Source organism: Typopeltis vanoorti, chromosome 5 (genome assembly GCF_054136105.1).
Source record: "Typopeltis vanoorti isolate ZY-2024b chromosome 5, IOZ_Tvanoo_1.0, whole genome shotgun sequence".
In the NCBI taxonomy this organism is placed as follows: Eukaryota; Metazoa; Arthropoda; class Arachnida; order Uropygi; family Thelyphonidae; genus Typopeltis; species Typopeltis vanoorti.
In genome coordinates, this window is record NC_143553.1 from 41,648,022 (window position 1) to 41,671,233 (window position 23,212).

Here is a 23,212-nt window from a genome sequence, read left to right on the forward strand (position 1 = left end):
TCTGGTTAAGGAGAGTTCCATTACATAGCCCATTAAGAGGAGTCTCCAACAGAAACCATGAGACATTTTCTTAAATTCTAAAGTGATGCTATAAAGGTAGAGGTTACGGAACATCTTCGTAGCACAGTTTGAATCCAATCTCATATGAAGGAGGATTTTTTAACCCACCAGAAACGAAACTAGTTTTTCATCCCTTTGAACGGGCAAACCAGTTGAGGAACATGTAATTAACAGACTGGCCTAATAGTCATAATTAATTGGGCCGTAATTCTAACTTACTCAACCTGGCCATCTGTTGGAAAAATTTGATAATTTGACCATTTCAAAAATAGTTGTTAAATATTTACGGTTATGTATAGTGTTACTTATTCAGATACCTGTTGCAATATCTTCTAGGCAATTTTCAGATAGAAAGAAGCCTTCACTTGCCAAGCCAGTAATGTTCAAACTATATACGAGTACTTTGGATATACAGCTTCTTAGTGTTTTCTTCGTATTCTTATCCTTCCCTTATCATGGTATAAATGGAATCTCCGATCACCAAACAAGGAACCTTGGTGTTCTCTGTCAAATGTACACACCACCAAGCTATGCACAGTTTGATGGTGTACTGTTTGAGTCCACGTATTGTATACAACAGTGCGATGTATACAATACGTGGCTGACCGTACTTGCAATGAGGAACAACTCAGGCTGCTGCGGCACAGTTTTATATCCTGTAATAACCAGTGGAAATATAATATCCGATAACTGCTATACTGGATAACTGATAATGCCAGTTGGAAGGGAATTTTGCTGTTCATAAAAACGGGATCATTGAGTGTAAGGATGCATTTTGGTTATAAGCCAACCAGGAAAATGGCTGATCCTTCGTCAATTAATACTACTTTGGATAAGTAGTATTGATTCATGATAGGAAATAGTACAACCAAAAGCATGAAATCAAACAAATATTTCGATATCTTGTTTCGGCAATCTTTAGTAATAAAATGCAATGTATTTTTCACCTGGGTTAATTTTTTTTATTATTTTTTTTTAAGTTTTTGTTAGTCAGGAAGCTAGGCGTGGGAGAAGGAAACAGGGTCGTCTCGGAGTCCTACTTTACAGTTTGTATCAAAAATTAACTACGAATAAAATGCTATCTTTCTCAACTATTCCTCGCTCTCCCCCCCCCCCCTCTCCTCTCTTTTATTGCCAGAAAGTTTTCTGGCCATGTCTGTATTAAAAAGGAGGAAATAATGCCAGAAACCTTGTATTTTCATACAAATCAGTTTGGCCAATTTTTATGACTATGCATTATGTGAATATGAATGACTACATTTTATAGTTTAATTTCTAGTCCAGAAATTGCATTATATGCTCAATCTTCAATCGTTTAAATTAGATAAGAAAAGCAATGAACATAAGGGTGAAACACAAAAATGCATACGGTATTAAATCTGAGCATGGGGGATTTGTGTTTGAGATAATTCTCCCCTTCCCTTAGCGATTCTGCTGAATCGAGTACATACTGCTCACCATTCTCGTATTCATTCTTAGCACGATAGAAATGACTGCTGCTTTTTTTTTTTTTTTCCCGAAGATCTTCTCATACGATAAATGAAAATCTGGTGTTTAACTTTATGCTATGCAATAGTGAAACAATTTATTAAGCGTAATATGAATGTATTATTATCCCTTAATAAAGAAGATCAAAGTGGGACCAGAAATATACTGCAAATATAAATGAGCAAACACAGTTTTTGGAAATTAACAATATAAATTACCAAGTGAAATTTCTTTTGCACGCAGTTCCAATAAGCGAACACGCACACAACTTTTTTTTTGAACGTGTGCGTGTGTGTGTGTGTTTGTGTTACAGAAATATATCATGCTTATTTTAGAACAGCGTCTACAGATCACTGAAACGGAATCCCGTTGCCAGTGTTATTTTAGGAGTCATGCAATAGTTCTCTTCATTCCAAGGAAGTTTATCATCCTAATTCGCAACGTGCACTGACTGTGCCAGTTCTAAGAAGTACCTGTAAATATGTAGAGAAAAACAATTACTTTATATAACATATTTATATATACAGTTTGCCATACTGTATATATGACTATGTATTTTTACCATTTTGGAGCGCAAATCTTTTAAGTTATATCTTACATAAAGCAAAATCACAAACACCAGTTTTTTTTTTTTTAACCCCTGTATATTTAAAACATGAGATCCGTTTGCTATTCTACATTTCTTGTCGAGAATAAGCCTGTGTTTGATTGCAGATTGAATCATCATTCAATTTCCACTTGAACTGTCTAGAGATGGTATCAATTATATTTTAAATTCAATATCAGCTGATTTAGAATTTCATGCAAACGATGAAATGTATGCATGTTCTTTTACAAAATCCAAAAGTTCGAGTTCATTGATATGAATACGTGCAAACTGGTTAAGTTTAATAAGTACATGTGTCACGGTTAATATCGCTCGATATTTTCATAAAGGAAAAATGTTAGGTACCGACAAAAATGCATATCACCATTTGACCAAAACAGCACATTTCGCTGTTGCCTGAAAACTTGGATCAATTGAAGCACTGAATGCAATTTGCCATCGAATCAACTGACACACAAACGCTAGACGATCTTCGGACAAAGATGGGAATATCGATTTTATGTTTATACCGTGAATTTCTCCAGTAAAATGTGTACGGGATTAAAAAAAAAAAAAGAAAGAAAAAAAAGTTTCATTTTTATATAACTGAAAGCAGTTGTAAATTTCTGAAATATTGGAAATCATAATTTAATCATAAAGGCAATAAAGAAAATATTTTAAGTGTGTGTGCGTAGTGCTTCATTTTCTATATGATATAATTACTGTTAAGAAAAAGACATTCATCACATTTATAAATGTCTTTTGCAATGAAGAACTTGCAACGTCAACTAAACAATACTGAAAAGATTCACAGGATTCTAAAATGTTTCAATTCTGGTTTGAGACTTACTGAAACAAAAAATGAATGATCTGCATATTTTAAGAAAGATTGCAAATACTAATTTTCCAAAATCTACTCGGACAGAGCGACTGTTTATATGTATGCGATATACAGACGGAATGGTGAATATGACAAAACGCTCAGGAATTCTATAAAACACATTCGAAAAATGGGGCTTAACATGTCACCCAAGTGGAGTAGCCATTGCGAAAACTACGTATTGCCAATCATACCACACTATGGAGCCTTGCGGGCTAAAGTGGTTCAACATTACTCAATTCACAAGTAAATACTACACATAAAAGCATTATACATTAAAGTATAAATCATAAAATAGAGCACACTATGACTTTTATAACATACTAATCATTATAAGAAACTATAATGTAAATTATATTCAAATACATGCACTGTGTAATCTGCATTTCTTTCAGTTATCACGATTTAGTAAAAAGAGTTTTCATATTTACAAATACACGGTTTTAATAAACTCATCCATGACTAAGTTTAATATCAGAGTAGGAAATATACCGCGCAGTTAAATGCAAACAAACTACTATCTCCAGTCTTCTGCTTCAAGAGACGCTGATTTCCTAACCTTGCACAATTCAGTGATCCGTTAAAACCATTTAGACTAATTTGTTGTTCAATTCAGTGACTCAGTTTAGTAGTATGCAGCATTTCAAAATGCACAAAAGCATTAGTCCATCAACGCGAAACATAGGAAGTAGAAAATTTATAACTAATTATAGTCTGCGGGTTGTAGATTTACACATATTTGAAAAGTGATCAGTCAGATGCACTACATTTCCGCAAAGGAATGAAAAAGTCACAAAGATGACTTTTTAAACTTTGATAAAAATAACAACATCACAACCCGAATAATTATTAGAGTTGGTAACCATTTTATTAATTACTTTTTTTTTTTTTTACGCAATCTAGTTCACGAAAAGCTATAAACTTACATTAAAGAGTATCCCGAGAGGGACAGAAAACATATTCGAATATCAACTTAGAGGTCATCCCTAAATTATGTAATACTCATAAATGGGGAAGGGTATTTCAAGAAATAAGACAATCTCCTAAAAAAAGGGAAGATATCTAGAGTGATATTTTGAAATCTTAAAATCATTTCAAAAGTGTCAAAATAACTGTTGATTTCAAAAAGAATCCAGTTACTGATTTATCTTATGATTTCAAAACAGAACGGTATAAATGCCTAATATCGTACACTATCGCTACTATAAAAATTCGGCAATTATAAAAACAAAACTTTAAGGAATTGTGCATTTTAATACACCTTCAAAAAATGGACTACACTTTAATTTGAAAGAAGAGCATGAAATGAGTCATTCAGAAAAAATTGGCATTAGACAAAATACCTGCAATGAAAGACTGAACTAACAATACTTAACGTAGAATGAACTAATAGTTTATTTGTGAGAACAGAATGTGATACTGCACTACAAATAATAATAATAATAATAATAATAATAATAATAATAATAATAATAATAATAACAGGAAAATAATGATATAACTGCTTCTATACGGCTTGACACCGAGTTAAGAAGTAACTGCAGATAATCCAGACGGATTTGGGCCACTTATCCAACAATATATATCGCAAGAGGGAGAGAGAAAGAGAGAAATGTAGAGGTAGTTGTTCCTGCTTCCCATATATATTCAATAGGATTCAGGTCACGGAATTGCACTAGCATGGATGAGCAGTACGATCCCATGATTACAAGCCCGTTTTTTTTTTTTTTTTAAATCACTGTTATGCTCTAGGAAACCTTCATGATGGTTCATGAGGTATGACACACTAAGGCCTTGGGAGTAAATATTAGCTGAGTACGTTCACCGGCTGGTTGGCTATTTTGTAAAACAAACACTCTGTCAACCTGTCTGAAACCGGCTAACTCAACTAAGGATTAGAGAATGTTCTCGAGGGAATGAAAAACAAAATGCTTCCAACAGAAAAACACATACATTTCTCCGACTGCGCCACAGAAGTGCATTTTGACGGGAGATATATATATATATATAATCAGTGGGGGGGGGGGAATACTGTCACGGGCTTGCAGTGGGTTTCAGAATAAAAAATGTTTAAATAATACTTGCTACGTATCCATAATAGAATAAGCTAAGTTACTGACTTTGAAGTACTAGAATCACTGCTGATAATATTTCCAATCTTAGATAAGTAGAAACGATTTGGGGCACGAATTAATCATTGTGACCAGTGATAATATGTAAAAGCAAAAAAAAAACAAAAAAACTTGCAACCAGTTAAAGCAAATACAAACTGTAGGGTGTATATCGAACAAGAACGAAACGGTGAAACTAATTTCCAGTTAATATTAGCGAAGATAGCAATGTTTTCTTTTGAGACTCTCTCTTTCTTCCTCCTCCTCCTCCCTTCCTATATATGGAACAACTGTCTTTAGAAACTCTACTTTAAAAGCCAATATGGTGACAGACGACCTCAGACAACACGGCGCCCCAAGCTAGAAGAATGTATAGCGTCCACTCTCTATACTTTAATATTCTTTTACAGTATCCTCCACCTTTTTTTCTTATTGGTGACCGAATTTTTTTTCAGGTCAATAACGATCAATAAGTCAAAAGAAGGCACTTTATGTACTGTGAGTTGACGTTCCCTAAGGACGGCGCTTCGGGCAATCGCCTGATTCTAGTAGTGGTACTGAGGAATAAATTGCTAGTCTGGGAAAGTGATGTGGAAGAAGAATCTGTTTATGATTTGCCAAAACTGTAGGGAAAAAAAGATTACATAAAATATAAAATAGATGACTGCGTCTGTAATTGTCTCATTTCATCATAATAACGATATAGGGAGCTAAGGAATTTATGCACTGATTTCAATTATATATTTCTTCAGAACTAAGAAGGTAGGAAACATGCGTGTCTGATTTCTAAATGCATCTATTTAAGCGTAAAGATCAACTAATATATTCTTGCTGAATGTTTTGATATTGCCGTATGAAGGATTTTTTTTAAGGTAGGGGAGTTAACGGGTTTCGATTTTACTGTTAAAATTTCAGTTAAAGTTTTCGTACTATTATTTAACAACACGCAAACTAGTAAAAAAAAAAATATATCGGTGCACAGGCTATCTGTTTTATTATACTGATTTTCTGTATGAGCTCAAGGAAAAGGAATTCCCTGCATATTCACTGCCACATACATCATATTGTAGGCTAATATATATCATATAATATATATAATATATTAGCGGCTCCTCCCCCTGCGCGCTAATGCGTGCCAGTCCCCGCCTCTCAGCTCGTCAATACAAAGTGCAGTGTACATACCAGCAATGGCAGACTACGACGCTATCTACTGGCATTCTTACATACTTTTTATAGTACGTAAATATTTTTATAGTACGAATGGAAAATGCTGACGAACTTTATTATTATTATTTTAGACTGTTTATACATAATCTCCCAATATATATATTAATATCAATTGAATTCTCGAAATTTTGGTAAACCTATAGTTCGTAGAGTTAATAAGTAGAGTATTAATAAGTTAATAATAATAAGTAGAGTTAATTATTGTGCAGGAAAAAAAAAAATACGCCACACCACAGGGAGATTCGAACACTGTAGTAGCAAAGCAAATTTCATTTACTTGGTCACTGAAACTGGTAGCTGCGATACATTTCAACGATAAAATATATTTATCCCAAGTGCTACTTTTGTGGGCTAGTTTTAAAATTGCTCCTTAGTGTCTACGATAGGCAGGTAAAAAAGAAAGATTACAGTTTCATAGGCTCAATGACCTATCAGTCATTTCAGTGACTGATAGGTCATTGAGCTTCATATCACATATTTCTGCATGTGATATGAAGTGAGCAATAATCATAACCATCTTAGGAATGCTTGTGCTATATTGAAGCACTTTATCTTCAACTTGTAAATCCATATTAAAAAAAAAAAAACATCACACATCCCAATGTATAATTACTTGGAATTAATACCATAAAATTACAGCAATTCGAACCATAGAAAACTGCCGCACGAAAAACAAAGAAGAAAGCAACTGTTTTCTTCTTTGTATAAAACTGTATAAAACTCGAACTGCATAACAGCAGTTCGAGTTTTTCCCAAGTGTGGTTAGATCCCTTGGGAGGAATGCTGCATCAAAGGAGAGAGGAGAAATGTATGAGTAGCAACCTGATCGTACTATTTGCAGCTCAGAACAATGCTAACAGTGTCTAATGCGCGAATCTGCAATCTAAAAATACCACGGATAGGAGGAGAATTGCCTTGAAAAGCAAATGCATCAATCACACTAAATATTTTAAGCGATGCAACTTATCATTAGATTAAATATGCCACTGTAACATATATTCGAAATGTGTGATGCACTAATTTCAACATGAGTACTTCCTAATACCCCCTTACGAATGTACAGTTATCCTCAAGGAGGAACTATACTAGTATACATATTTAAATTTACATTATTAAAGTATTAATATTTAGGCATATTTGTGTATCTTTATAAAATTATGATAAATTATTCCTTATGAGAGGCGATGGGAGAGAGAATTGCCACTGAAGTCTGAAACCACTGTAACAGGGAATCCTAGTTGCAAAAAAGTGTGATTATTTTATTTATTTGTTCCATTAACTAGTAAGCAACTGATCGGCAATTACTTGTGTTTTGCATGCCCATTCGTTTTCCTATTTTTAATCTTAAAAAGCTGTTGAGCGATTCTTATGTTAAAAGGATTTTTTTTTTTTTTTAACAAACCTTTATGGTCTCGTTCAAAGACAATGATGCTCATTTCAACTCGAGAAACTCTCAGCTCATGTTAAGTGTATTCAGTTGCTACCATGAAAATTATAAAAACTACAGAGGGATAAGAAAGCTCTTAATATCTCTGTATTAAATCATTTTTGTATTAAAAACAAACAGGTAGATAAGGAGAAGGAAGGAAAAGAACAAACTTTGCTCTAGATTTGTACAGACTTGGTAACAGTAGATATCGGAAGATAAAAGATTTCGGCCTTATTTTCACACACGATTAAGGGGTTATTGTCCGAGTACAAAATAAGTTGGTTGTTCTACATATGTTTAATGACAAATTAATAATTACTCCCCCCCCCACCACGAAGCACTTCTGACAAGTGCGTCTGCAATCCTGTTTATCCCTGGTAATAATATTAACGGTTAACGTCACCAACATCAGCACTAAAGAATACTAGAACACAACTCCAGCCAGGTTAACAATAATCTCTACTCTATTATTAATCAACTGACGAAAACTTCGAATGTCGATTACTGTTTATATTTCGACTGTCTAGTATCTTACCTTTTTCTTGATTACGCCTTTTGAGATGGCCTATTAAGGAATAGAAGAGGAAACGCAATCATTAATTAATTAAGCTGTTCAAAGTGCATTGTTAGAAGAGGTCACCAGTTAACGGAATGAACCACTGCACTTGTTACCAAGATATTTTAAGCAGATCAGCCAGCTGTCACTAGACTAAAGGGGTAGGAAAACCCACTAATACCGATGTACAACCCAGACAGCACACACAGACACACACACACACATTCACGAACACTGCAGAAGCACGTTACAGAAGTGTCTTCTTTCCTTCGAGAAGGCAAAGCTCTAAGATCAGATCGTAGTATAGCCCCAAGTGAAACACGAACTACGACTATTACTGACGCGTCGCTCTTATTCCACGGCGTGTTATGGCAACGTCTCGCAGTTACCATGGAGCTAGGCGCCCTGTTGATGTTACGTAGTACAGCAAGGCCATCTGTGAACCTTTCGTTATCGGTTTTCTGCTACAGCAAGCTGCAACTACGCTATGAATCAGATTACGCTGACGACAGGACGAATGGAGAGGACGCAACTGTAAACCAGTTGCGCAAGGGAAGCTACCACTCTGAGTACAGAGGGGTGACAAATACATCATAATGGACCTTCCCCCCCTACCATGTAATAATAACAGTAACAATAAAGTTATTTTTGTGTATAGCTTGCAACGAAAGCTGAAAATGAAACATATTGCACAAAATAGACAAATGCTTCACAGGAAATCAAACCTGTTAAGTCGTTGTTACACCACGTTTCATATTATATATATATATATATATATATATATATATATATATTTTTTTTTTTTTTTTTTTTTTTTTTTAAGTATTAAAATATCAGAATCTTTTGACTTTTTTTTTTTTTTTTTTGTTAAATACACTTCGTTAACTGAACTCATTGTTCACCGTAGGAATGAGAATTAGCTGTTATTTATCTCTGAGGTGCACATCGCAGATTTTCTTTGAACAAATCTTTAATAAGCAACGATCAATTCAACTGGTTTTCTAGTTAAATGTTCTATGTAGGTAATGTTCCCAACATCACTAATCTTAAAATTAGCGATGTTCGGAAAGCAGTGTAGTATGTGCTGGAAAACTCTTGTATAGTCAACCCTATACATTACGTTTATAAAAAGTATAAGTGTTGTATTATTCCAGAAATAATATCCACATAGTTCCAGACCAATCTATGAAAAAATCTATGAAAAAATCTATGTTACATATGAATAGCATAGGTTTATGCTGGTCATACCTATACTGAGTAATCCATGCAGCATGGATAACCCATAACCTAGCTTAATGTCATAACTAACATTTTTGGATTCCTACAAAAGCAGAAATTATTCCGCCGTCTGTAGCTTCTTGTGAATTTAATAAAAAAAAAAAAAACACCGATTTTTCCTCAGTTAGTCATATTGAATAATTTATTTTGGATTTCTTATTAGTGGACTATATTTATCTACAAACTCAGTATGTTCTCTGGCCGATCTGTTATATTTTGCAGTATGAAAACACCCAGCCATCTCCATACACGACTAGCTACGTGGCCTTTTATTGAAAAGCCGATTTCAAGCTATTGAAATCGGCTTTTCAATAAATTCGATTAAGTAGGAGGATTCTATGGGATTCGGTTTAGTTAAGCGTTTGTGGGATATCGTTAAAATGTAATCGCTTTCTCGACACAGATCATAACCAAATCTTTTTAAAACCAATAATTTAAGAAATAGAAACTTGGTAACGCAATTTCGGCTTTTATCAGACTGAACTTCAATAAATTTAGAGTACGAAAAAAAACAACAACAGCAACTGATTTCTATCAGAGACGGATGTAAAAAATAAGGTACAGGCATTTATGGAGGAAAGCAGTTCAAGCAGTATGGACCCGCTTCGACAACAGATGACCTTTGACGTTTGTTATCGCCGTTGAATATATGTCCTATCGGTGACGTGCGACGGCTGTGCTGTTTTGGTAATGATGACATATCATATGTTTGTGTTTCCTGCACGACAGTGGATGCAGGAATTTTCGACATAGTGCTGCTACAGGAAATACAAATGCTGATATGATTCCAATGGTGGTACTGACAGCATTAGTCATCTAGGCCACATTATTTCTAATATCGTGCCAATTGGAGCACTACTACGAAACAAGGAAATGAAGCTATTTTGTGGTGCTGCCAAACAAAACCAAGCAAACAAAGCTGCACGTTAAATTTTCAACTCAACTCAATGATTATGTGATGTATTTTGCCGAATGAAACTGCACGGAGTTGAGGAAGACTATACAGATCGCCTTGATGATTTGTTGACGATGCTTTAAAAGGGAACCTTCTCCAACAGTTGCCAACGGTATGAAGTAAGAAAAACAGTATCTGGCATACGTTAGCAAGCGTACAGCCCTTCTTGTGCATACCTTGTGCTTATAAATCTGCACTGTTCGTACATTGAGTTTTGCAAGCAGCACAATGATTACGAGCTGGGCCAGGCAACTACACTTTTTTTTTTTTTTTTGTCCATACTAGAAATGCTAAAGACTCAAGTCCAAGTAACACGCTGTTCCACAAGATAAGATGATCTGTTTCTTCAATGTCTCGGAAATGAGAAGAAAATAAAGACGAAAAGAAAGTAGTAATGTAAACTGCTAAATATGAAGCAAGTGATCAAAAATGTCATGCAGAGAAAAAAAAGGAGAGCTGACTTCAGTAAGGAGGCGGGAAAAACGCCAGTATTGTCACCTCTCTAGGGATTTACTTTAGAGAACTTTACTTGTGATTATCACTGCCAATTTTTCGAAATCAGAAGTCTCTTGGAAATTCGTAATCGGTAAGTCCATTACTTTATTTATTATTTTATATATTTAAATATTAATATTTATTTTCATGTAACTCTCATGTAAGTCCCCGAAAGGTTGTAAAACTATAGTGTATTAGTACTGTGAACATGCTAAGGATTTTTTATTCTTATTTTTTAATTATATTTATTTTCCTACCCTAGAGACCAAACATGGCCGCTCTCCGGCCAAACAGGTTGTGGGTTCGAATGCCGCCATGAGCATGGATGTTTTGTGAATTTAAGTCATAAATGAATTTGTTCGTTGTGATACTACCATCCTGCTCATTGGAAGTCTGAAATGCTTTAAACAAGGTTGAATGTTTGGTCTATAGATATACCAGATTATTTAAATCTTAGCCCCCTCATGGTACTAATGATAACAGTCTGCGAAAAAATTCTGTCAAAACATTTAAAAAATACAAATAGGATAATTTTAATAATTGAAAATCAAAGTATTTTTATAAAGATATGCAATTAATGATGAGAGCCAGTAAAAACAACTCTTTAACAGATTATATAATCTGTTAATAACATGTATATAATATTTAACAGATTGTACTCTATATTGTTCATATTCTGTTCAGATTCCATAATGAGATGAAAATGATAAAAACTGAAAATTTAACTCGTACTATAGCTCATTTAACTATAGGAAGTTTAATCTATAATATATATATATCACAAAAATTTAATTTTAAAATAAGCAAATTCAACAAATACAACTAAGTTTTCAATCCGAACAGAATGACTGAAAGTATGAAGATAATTCAGTGCATTTGCGCAGAGACCGAAAACGAGGACATTATAATTATTTAAGATTAAGCATTAACTTTTATTTGGACTACACACACACCTGATACATTTAATAACATCTTTATCAGTGATAATTATATCAATCAATGTCTGATTGATATAATTATCAAAATGTACATACCTTGGTTAGTGACCGAAACATGTGTTATTTTCCAAGTTCCCTTCTTCCAGAAATATGTTTAAGCTATTGCACAAGCATACATTTCGAACAATTATAAATCGATACCAATATATATCTCGCAAAAGTAGTTTACTCTCTAAAATATTCTGATATAAAATTATTAAAATCGTTATTTAGATGCATAGTTAAAAAAAATTAATAAAAAAATCAACAGACAATTAATTTGTAACTTTAAATAAACCCTCAATGCAGTTATAATTAATATATCACTTTAAAATCCTGTTTCGATTCGATATTCATTAATGGACATATAAAAAATCAGTATGTCTACTAGAAAACTAGGTCAGTAACGATGTCCATTCCTGATATGGACATCGTTACTGACATTATTCATGGCGTTATTTCTGTAATTAGCTGCTCATGCACTAAGGCTGATGCACAGATACTAACACAAGACCTAGTGTAAGCGAACTGAACTTGGATTCGAAATATGGATATTTGTTCTGCTGCACTACATACACGAGTGCGAAGTCAATTTAAATTGTTTTTAAGCTGTCGTTTGAAAACATACCGTTTTCATTTGACAGTATTTCTAAAACTTTGTGTAGAAATCAATTTAAAACTTCAAGTATATTCAAATTCCAATGAAAAATTACGGAAGCTAACAGCAACAACATGATGCTTGTTACTGTTAGCGATGTCTGAAGTGCAGCATACTGTACTTTGTGACAGAAGGAGAAGAGATCGAATAAAAATATCACATGATTTATGGATTATTTTGAGTAATAATTTATTTATTTTTTTTATTTCTATTCTTTTATGTTATTTATTATTTCTCTTTTTGTACCTTATCACACCACACTAGCACTTTTGTAGAATTCCCTAAAAATATTATTATTATTATTATTACATGACACCTCCAGGAGGACTCCCTGGAGGTGTCATGTAATCGAGGGAGGGCACCTACTCTACAACTCTCTGTTTCCACCCACTGCAAAGAACCGCAACAACAACGCCATTTACCGTCCACCACCACTAGCATTTTCACAGACAATCACAAACATCCATGTCCATGGCAGGATAGCGGATAATCTAAAACAACAAGGCTAAAAAAAAACAACAACACGGTTCGTCTCATAGCCTAAAACAACAAGGCTATGAGACGAACGTATTACTGCAGGAAGCATGTGTTCCAACCTATGTGCATATTTTGAGGAGTGAAAAACGCGAGGGAGAGGGGGGGGGGGACCCCTGCTACCTCCGTAGAAGACCAGATAACTTACTTTAGTATTGAAGGTCTTCATAAATGTCCCTCTAATATTATGAAGAGAATTGAACGCAGGTTTTGCACCCAAAAATCACTACAACATAAATCTGCTTACCTAATTTTAATTGTTTAACACAAAATTTAATGAAGTGCTTTTTACCGAATACTTACAAATACAGAGACTGGAATGTTTCTGACACGGTGCCTATCACGAAGAGCACTGTGAAGAAAATGAGAACGATTACGGGTTTGCAAAGAGCTCCCTGTTTTGGTATGAAGAAACTAAGTGCGTAAATTTGGAACACATGTCGGTAAAAATCCGCTTACCAGGTACTTTGTGCTTGAGTGGCACCACAAAAACTTTGTAGCGAGCGGTTGATATTTCAGATAAACGAAGAGAACAGATCAAGAGTCGAAAGCGTGGAAGCATTTCTGTGCAGTACACGAATATCAACTTGAATAACAACGATCGCCGTCTATATCAGGTGTCACAAACAACAATGTGGACAGCGTTAATAAAAAAAAAAAAAAGCTTTCTAATACTTATGCAAATTGTAAATATTAGAAAATAAATACAAATGGCAAGTCGCTACGTTGATGTTGATCTTTCTGAATACGGATATTTATGCAAGGCGGACCCAAACCAATTTGGCATATCATTTTCAATGATGAATGTGCCTTTCATGAGTGGCAAGGTTAGCAAACACAGTATAATGTTCAGGCAATCTAAGATCTGTTACGGATGGATTTGTTTACAAATCATTCTGTAACGGGATGGACATCTCTTAGTTCACAGCATAATGATATGGAGATTTATGCTAGTCCATCACCATTTTAATTAAAAACTCATTTAAAAACAACGAATGTCGCCTTTGGCAGAGTGGTTAGCGTATCCGCTCTCCAACCAGCAAGCTGTGGTTCGAATCCCGCCGTGAGCATGGTTGTTTTGTGAATATTTAAATAGTAAATGAATTTCATTACCTGTGTGATACCAGCACTCTGTTTATTATCATTCCTAACAACCAATTAACAGTATTCAGGAAGAAACACTGACACAGATACAAATATACACATGCAGAACTCAATCCACCATCAAGCTTAAAAATAAGATATAATGAGCATAATACAAAACAAAGACCATCATTAATGATAATGATGACAGTAAGCTAAAACAGTACTCAAGATACGCAGTATCTCGAGTACTGTATCTTTCGCAGGATGCATTCTCAAGAATGGTTTCCTGCAAAACAGAATTTAAAATAAAATAAATAATTTCACTACAAATATTTTGGAATTACTCTTAATCTGTTCAGTATGTTTGCCATGACGTAAAAGACTGCCATGTGGACTCTGCATAACTATTATACTAAACTCGCTAAAACCCAATTCAATCCCCATCCCACTCTTTCCTCTTCCTAATAACCGTTCTACCAAATCACAGCAGAAGTCATTTAAACATCTCGAGCAACAGATAATGTTATAAAATGTTACATGCAATCTAAATTAATGTTATTATTGTTATACTGAATGTTATTATATTTTACACTGAAGCAGAAGTTTGGTTTCTTAAATTATGTTAATTCGATCCTCAAAATTTTACAGAATCTATATATAAATAATTATAGTATGATCTTATAAATGTAAAATATATAACTATTTCATAACATTTTCAGTAAAATATGATATATATCAGAACATTTTTAGATTACGGCAATACTGAAGATTATTACATGTTACTGCCAAATTTTTGTAAAAAATGTCAAATATAAAGCTACCAATAGTTTTCAATGACATTTCTTCAACCCAGAAGTTTTCACTCGAGAAACAATATTTTATTACTTTAAATACAGCTCTTCTGTATTTAAAATAAGGCTCACTTAGCCTAATAGACCTTCGAAGTTGGAGACTTACTTTAATAATTTCTCTTCTTCCCCTCTTTGACTAAGGCATGTATTTCATCTCTGTTCTGTGTAAAATCATATGTGTGCAAGAGTTTAAAACCAACTAAAGCATAACATAACCATTGTCATTCGAGGTTAATAAGGTGTAAAGCAATAATATCACAGCAGTTTTTTTTTTTTTTCCTCTTTCCAGAAATTACATCCAGTATAAGTTATAAATATCTGTGTTTTGGAGAACCCCAAGAATAGAGTTTAAGAAATACTGCTTTAGGGAATCACTATATATTACAAATAGATAACAGACTGCAATGAGCGTTATAACGTCATTCAACAGCTAGTAACGCACCCAGTAAAAGTAATCTTGCACCCACATCATTTGCTATTTGTTTTCAAGTAACAGTGTTAATTACATCGGTTAGTTATTTCGCCCATGTGATTTGTTTGTATCTGCGTCATTTTGGAATCTGAGGCTTGATTTTATTAATTATTATTAATTAATAACGAATTATTAATTAATTTTATTAATAATCATTTTTGTGCGTTTAAGGTGAATGACCAATAGGTAGAATCGTGTGAGGAAAAATGAAAATTCGAAACGGACAAATGCTGATAAAAATCGTTAGGTTATTTGCACTTTGTGCAATTCTTTAAATATCAGTGCTTTAAAAATATCACATAAAAGAAAGAATTCACCGGAGAAGACCATATCCTTTTCCTATGGAATATCTTAAAAAAAAAAAAACTTTTGGATGCAGCATATATCCTTCAAGAGAACCTTATTTCTAGCATTAAATCTCAAATCTCAGGTTTTTGCAATTCTACTGTAACTCTAATTCTGGATCCACTGCTGATATAATGCAAATAATAAATTTAGTTTATTCCTTTATCCAAATGTAAGCAAACAAAGTTTGAGCCTGAAATATCTTCAGGACTGAGGCAACTCGTGGTAAAGATGGACCAAGCTCTCGTCACTACTTGTCTTAGTATCTCCCATAATGCAAAGCACATCTCCTTACGGACATGTATAATTGCGGACATTAAGGGAAGGGCTACTACCCAGACCGGTTTCGACTTTTATTGAGGTCTCGTCAGTGGGACCAGACCCAGAGGTGGTGATACTAAGGTGGAAGTAATGGAGAAGTCATATTTAACTATACGAGTTGCCAAAATGTGTCTCACCTTATTATTAAATTATTCTGGATTTAGATAAAGATGTTGGAAGTTTTTTTCCACTTGGTTAGACTATAATAAATTTAGTTTAATCCTTTATCCAAGTGTAAGCAAACAAAGTTTGCGCCTGAAGTATCTTCAGGACTGAGGCAACTCGTGGTAAAGATGGACCAAGCTCTCATCACTACTTGTTTTAGTATCTCCCATAATGCAAAGCACATCTCTTTGCGGACATTAAGGGAAGGGCCACTGCCCAGACCGGTTTCGATCTTTACTGAGGTCTCATCAGTTGAAGCCTCCATCAACTTCTCTAATCCAGAGAATTTTAATAATAAGGTGTTGACACCTTTTGGCAACTGGTATATGATGATATGACTTCCGCATTACTTCCACCTTAGTATCACCACCTTTGGGTTTGGCTCCCAAAGGTGGTGATACTAGACCTCAATAAAGGTCGAAACTGGTCTGGGTAGTAGCCCTTCCCTTAATGTCCGCAATTATACATGTCCGTAAGGAGATGTGCTTTGCATTATGGGAGATACTAAGACAAGTAGTGATGAGAGCTTGGTCCATCTTTACCACGAGTTGCCTCAGTACTGAAGATACTACAGGTGCAAACTTTGTTTGCTTACACTTGGATAAAGGATTAAACTAAATTCATTATAGTATATATTAAACTAAGTTTAACCAAGTGGGAAAAAACTTCCAACATAATGAAAATAACTGATCACGAGAGAGAGACAGAGAGAGAAACGTTTACACCACGTTATATATGTAATTCCCGCGATTAGTCTTTTGACTCCATGGATATCTAGTAATAATAATAATGAAATGTGGCTGAAAAGGAATAAGCTGAGATTGTTTTGGGCAGATCACCTGCTCTTATGAAATGAAGATGAATTTCGAAAAGAACATGTGACCGTACAATAAATGTAGCGTCAGCAATAAGGGATTTTTTTTTTTTTTAATGATAATAACAAAACGAAATTTAAAACGTATCATACATTAACATTTTCAGTGACCTACGGTTGCTATTATCTGGGATTATAGTCGAAGCAACTAACACTACGAGGCATGATGACCTAAGAAGTAGATAACTGGAAACCTTGCAACAGATATGACCAACGTTTATTGAACTTTTTCAAGCCATCTCAGGTCTCAATATTGATCTAGGGTAATCACAGTCTCAAACCGAACGATGAAAATCACCAATCACAAACTTCCACGCCACAGTAAGAACCCAGAAACCCACTGGGTGGAAAATGGAGATGCTACCCACTCGGCTAACAGAATGGATAGCTGCATGGCATCGAAGTCATATACATTCAGTAAAATGATGACATACCTGAGTGAATGAAAATAATAATAATATACACTCATAGTGCACTGCTTTTTCTGTTTCTTTAATTGCCAGTTATACGATAGTTTTTCCACTAGTGGGTTAATAATTCATTATACACCGCACGTTTGTACATTTTTAGGAACGTGTCAGTGGTGTAACTGTTTCTGAACCCGTTCACAAGAATTTCTGGGCTCTTTCTCTCCTGCCTACTCACCGCACTGCAGGGTTTCATGGTATGGTAGTTACGCCAAAGCACAGTATTTCTCAAATAAATCATTTAACGTTTGTGAAACAATTTTAAACGTACAACAGAGTTCATTTAAGCGTACGTAAACTCCAATAACTAAGAGGTCACACTTCATTTCCGTCATTGTGTATATGAGTGCTGCTCCACTATTTGCCAACCCAGATTTTTTTTTTTTTTTCATGTCATGGACAAGAAGGGAAAAAGTTATGTACAGCTAAGTTTTTTAGACACATTTTACTTTACAGGTGAGTTCACTGGACAAAAATAAACAATATTTAGTTTTTATTACCGACTAATTCGAGGACCGAGAAAAAGCACACAAACAAACAAACAAACAATTTTTAAACATTAATTTATTCAATAAGTCGAAAATACTATATGATAAAAATCATAAATGAAGTTTAAAGAAAAGAACATAAAGGCACCAGCAATTATTACGCTTCAGATTCAAAATTGTTTTTCCATAGATAAATTGAATGTCTTTAAGGATTTAATTTAACCAATATTTAAGGACAACTCAAACTTCGGATTATTTTCATGATTAGAACGTAAATTTACAAACAGCTGATAGTCCCTGGAGTGTCCTTTTGCTGGAAAAATAGAATTGCAGATTTCGTTATTGCTAAACTATTTTTTCATTTCTGTTTATTTCTATTAATTTTACTTTGAATCTGTTAAAAATTTTAATCTTACTTCAGATTTTAGCTTGAACGTTTAAAACTTAAATGTATTTCATTAACTGATTTATTTTTCGCATTTCCCTCCTCGCCTGTTGTTACTATTTTGCCGATTATATATATATATATATATATATATATATATATATATATATCCCACGTTCAATTCCTCAACAATGAATTAAATACAGAAAAAAACATATATTTTTGCCATAGCCAAACCTTACCTTTACCGAAGGATAAAAAAACCTTCAACCAACAGACAGAAAATAGCAGACGTAACTAAAAGCACAGCTTTGAATAACAAGCGAAGATTAATTATTCTTGAAAAGTAAGTATAACCTTCAATTTATTGATCGCTGAATGTTTCCCACAGGCTACTTTAAAGTTCACAACAATCTTATATGAAACATCTGATTCAGTGCGTTCTAAAAATCCATTTTTGGACGATATTTTTAATGCGCACTCTCGGAACTCTTATTCCGGAGCTGTACTTAGAGGAATTGAAAGGCTGCGCGATTATACATAGGCAGCATGAGTGCGTGATAGAAGGTTCTCTTTCAGCAGACTGGTCGGCGCCTTAGCGTTCGGTACGTCGACCTCTGGCAACTGCGGAGGGAAGAGAGAATGCTTTCCATTAACGCAAATTGAACACATGTAACTACAAACCAGTATAAAGTGTTCATAATACTTGGCATGGGCTCCAAACGGTGACTCAGACACTCACACGATGTACATACCTGTCTGACCTTGTTTGTTGACAACGTCGTTTTTATTTTCTCATTATTTTTTGTTGTTCTTATTGTTATTGTTTTCCATTTCAACCTATACAACGTTACTCCTGTGAATAACCGGGTCATCTGAAAAATAATTACAACCAGACTAAATGTTATATTTTACGAATTTTTTATTTAAATAGTACACGCGTTATTTTAATCATAATTAACCAAACTCAACTGGGCGTGCCCAGGATTTTAAAAAACGGTTAAACTTTCTTTTTTTGGATACACTGGCGTTCTTTGTCTTTTTTATCCTCAGTATATAACAGTTTTTTTTTTTTTTTTTTTTAGTACTTAAGGGATTAAGGAGAAATGTAGTAGCACTAATCTAGATATCCCTTATGCTGGTTTTCTCATCCTTGAATATTAGTTTTTCGGGGGGGTTAAAGGATAAGAATTCATATTTTTAAGGCGGCATTTTAGACTTCAAAACTAGACAATTTTTAGTGGTGCTTTCACATCGATAATGGTCTATCACTCTTTTTTTTTCCCACCTTAATAAAATTTTCGAAAACGTGGAAAAGAATTTTATAAACAATTATGCCATTCTGATATTTGAACTCCGAGCTTATCGATGTAAAAGTAAGGCTTTATTCGAAAACAACAGTATTAAATTTCTTTACCAAATACTAAACTTACAGACAATCCGTAAAAAAAAAACAGAAATAAATTGATTTTTTACAACAACAATTCTTAAGTTAAATAATCACGTTATACTATTACGCTGAATAAATTCAAAGCTCATCGAGAAATTTTGGTGGAATCAATACTTTGCTATAGTATACAAAAATCTCACAGAAATCTCAGATATCTAGACAATCCGTAAAGTTGTAAGAGGTTGGAAACTCGATAATACCTGTTTAATAATCGATTTTTCTTTTTCTGTCTGTGCATTACATTATAGATATTAATGATTAAAAACTATTATACAATAATTTATATTCTCTCTACCAATGACTACTGGGTGGAAATAAGAAACTTGTCGCCGATTTTGATTTTGGACGAATATCACATGACATAAAAAACCACATATTTGATCAGAATAAACCATGCATTGCAGATAAACATTTTCACGAGCACATAACATGATAATGATATAGTTTGATTTATTGAGTAAGTAGGAAGAAATGTGAATTTCATGCAAATACTGATAACCCTCTGCTAGTATTTGCTCGGGGGGGGGGGGGGGGTCAGGATTTTTCTTAAGTTAAAAGATTAAAAACTCAACGCGCTTAACCTTTCTTTCCCTCTCTTGTAGTAATTCTCCCGATTGAAACTTGTACAAGCATTGCTGGTATTCTCTATTCACAGGAAGTCAGTATGGTGGTTATTCTTTTCCCTCTGGAATAATAAAAACTGAATAATATATTATATTATTCAGGTTTCTATATTTGTGATTTTTGGGGAGTGGGGGGACAATCACTTATATAATACACATAAGCACTGAAACCCAGTGCCATCTAATGATAAAGCGCCGAACTATTATAAAATTCTAGTTATATATGAAATTATGAAAATAAAAATCGTCCCAGAACAAGCAAATAAAATAAAATACATCCATTAATTAGATGAATTATCATGCATTTTCCTATACAAGTAACTAAAATTATAAAGACGACAGGTGAATATATATGTGAAAAAAAAAAAAAGAACAAAACACGGAAATTGACATGGGGGTTGGCTGCAAATCGATCGCCTTAATAATTTAATACTTTATCCTAACTCTCGACTCGGTTTAATTTGACTGTAAATAAAATTCAAAAAGAATGGAATGAGTTTGCGGCTTTTATATTTAAGTCATTGGGTTGTGGATTATGATTATACATATAGCTTCATTCTATTCTCTTCGGACAAGATTTCTCCCCTCCCCAGTTATCCAGGTAATTTTACTATTTTTTCTCACGACCGGCTGTCAATTTGATGCAGATTGCAACCAGGTTTACTTTTTTTAACCAATAACTGATGAGTAATTATCAAAGTATTATCAAATTATATTCAAAAAGAAAACAAAAATCCTCGCCAAGGATAAAATTCTTTCTGAGTATGATATGTAGATTATCACAACCCATTTCCCTCCAGCAGAGCAAGCGGAAGAATGGGAGGAAGAAGTTCAGAAGAAAAATAAACTAAGCGATCTGATATTTATTCCAATGTGTCAGAAGTGCTTCTTAAGAAAACTGAGCCATTCCATTAGATCAAACGCATGCTGCGCAGGGCAGATATTATTTTTAAGCAGGGAGCATTCATGTTTACCTAATATCACTATTTAGTCAGGTTCCTAATTATTTATTTATTTAAATTTGTGTATAATTTAGAATTGAAAACATAGTAACTTATACGATATCCGGCCACACGTTTTCCTGTTCGTATATTTCAAAGCAGTCATCTTTGCAACTGGTTATTTGATGCCAGTCGCTAATTTATCAAGTTACCAGCTGGCAGAGATGACTAGTTTGAAGCATATGAACTGGAAAACATGCAGCTGGATATCGTGGTTATTACCATAACAAAAAATAAAGATGAAATAAACAAATCATGTTACTAAATTTGAACAAAATTTTCAAGGCTACAATCTGGCAACATGTTTGTATGTATTATTATTTTCCTGAGTATTTTTAATTCAAAATTATTTCATTCAAAAATTTAATTTTAAAAAATGTGAATTATTTTTAATTCAAAATTTAATTCTAAGTATTCAATTTCTATTGCACAAATAGAAAAGTAATTAACTGGTAGAATGTTTTCTTCACAGATAAATCTTACTGAACTTAATAATATCATATTTGCTAGTGATAATATGTTTTTTCGTTGGATAATATATTCTTCTTGACAAGAAAATAGACTTTTAAATCAGCATTTTACTGTAACGTAAAATCATCATAAGAATATAGATGCGTGTGTGTGTATTCGAATCATGAGCAATTAAAATATAAGTAATATATGGAGCATGACTAAACTTCAAAAATATTACTGGAAACCGGTGTATTCTAGCCTCATTCACAAACCTATTTTCTCTTATGTTTATATACTGCACAGTAAAGTACTTTTATGCACTTTGTACTTTCTGAACATTTTATGAAATATAATTATATGAAACTTTTGCTTCACATTAAACAGACATGCGCGCGCGTAAAAAACGGACAAAGAATATTAACTTACAATGGCGGGCCAGTACAGATTCTTAACTGCTCCAGCTAGAGGAATGTCTCTTCTAAGAGCCCAAGTTAATGTATCTTCCAGAAGGAACAGCAAAAACGAATCGTTGTCGTATACACGAATCCACTCCCGTCGTTTCCAATCAACGTCATCAAATTCTACAAGAACCTAGAAGAGAAAAGTAATGACAGTCATTTCCTCTGCTTTCGTTTACACATGAAGAAGAGATTGTATTGAAATTATAAACCAGTTGCACAGTCGTTAACATAAAACAAGTAAAGAAATTATCATAGATAATAATAATAATGCATTTAGGATCTCTATTTTTAGAGATCCTAAACTGTGTTATGATACATAACATGGTTTCCTTTTTCAAATTTTTCCACCAATATCGAATTATCCAACGAACCTCCGACCCAACCATATTTCTTGATGAGAGCGTATTCGATTCCTCTTTTTCATTCGGCAGATCTTATGAAATACACCGAGTTTGGAAATTTTCTACAACAAATGCCTTAAACGTTACTCTCCTAGCAATACTCCTCTAGATAAAGACAACAACCTCGTCAATTTC

The 23,212-nt window shown here is 33.8% G+C and overlaps 1 protein-coding gene across 1 annotated transcript in view; it reads right to left on the reverse strand.

Annotated features, from left to right (window-relative positions):
- LOC150106336 (uncharacterized) overlaps positions 1-23,212 on the reverse strand; it is a 580,415-nt gene that overhangs the window by 435,065 nt on the left and 122,138 nt on the right. The window contains 1 exon segment of the mRNA XM_090393088.1: positions 22,642-22,806. Within this exon segment, the coding sequence (XP_090249214.1) occupies positions 22,642-22,806 (165 nt within the window).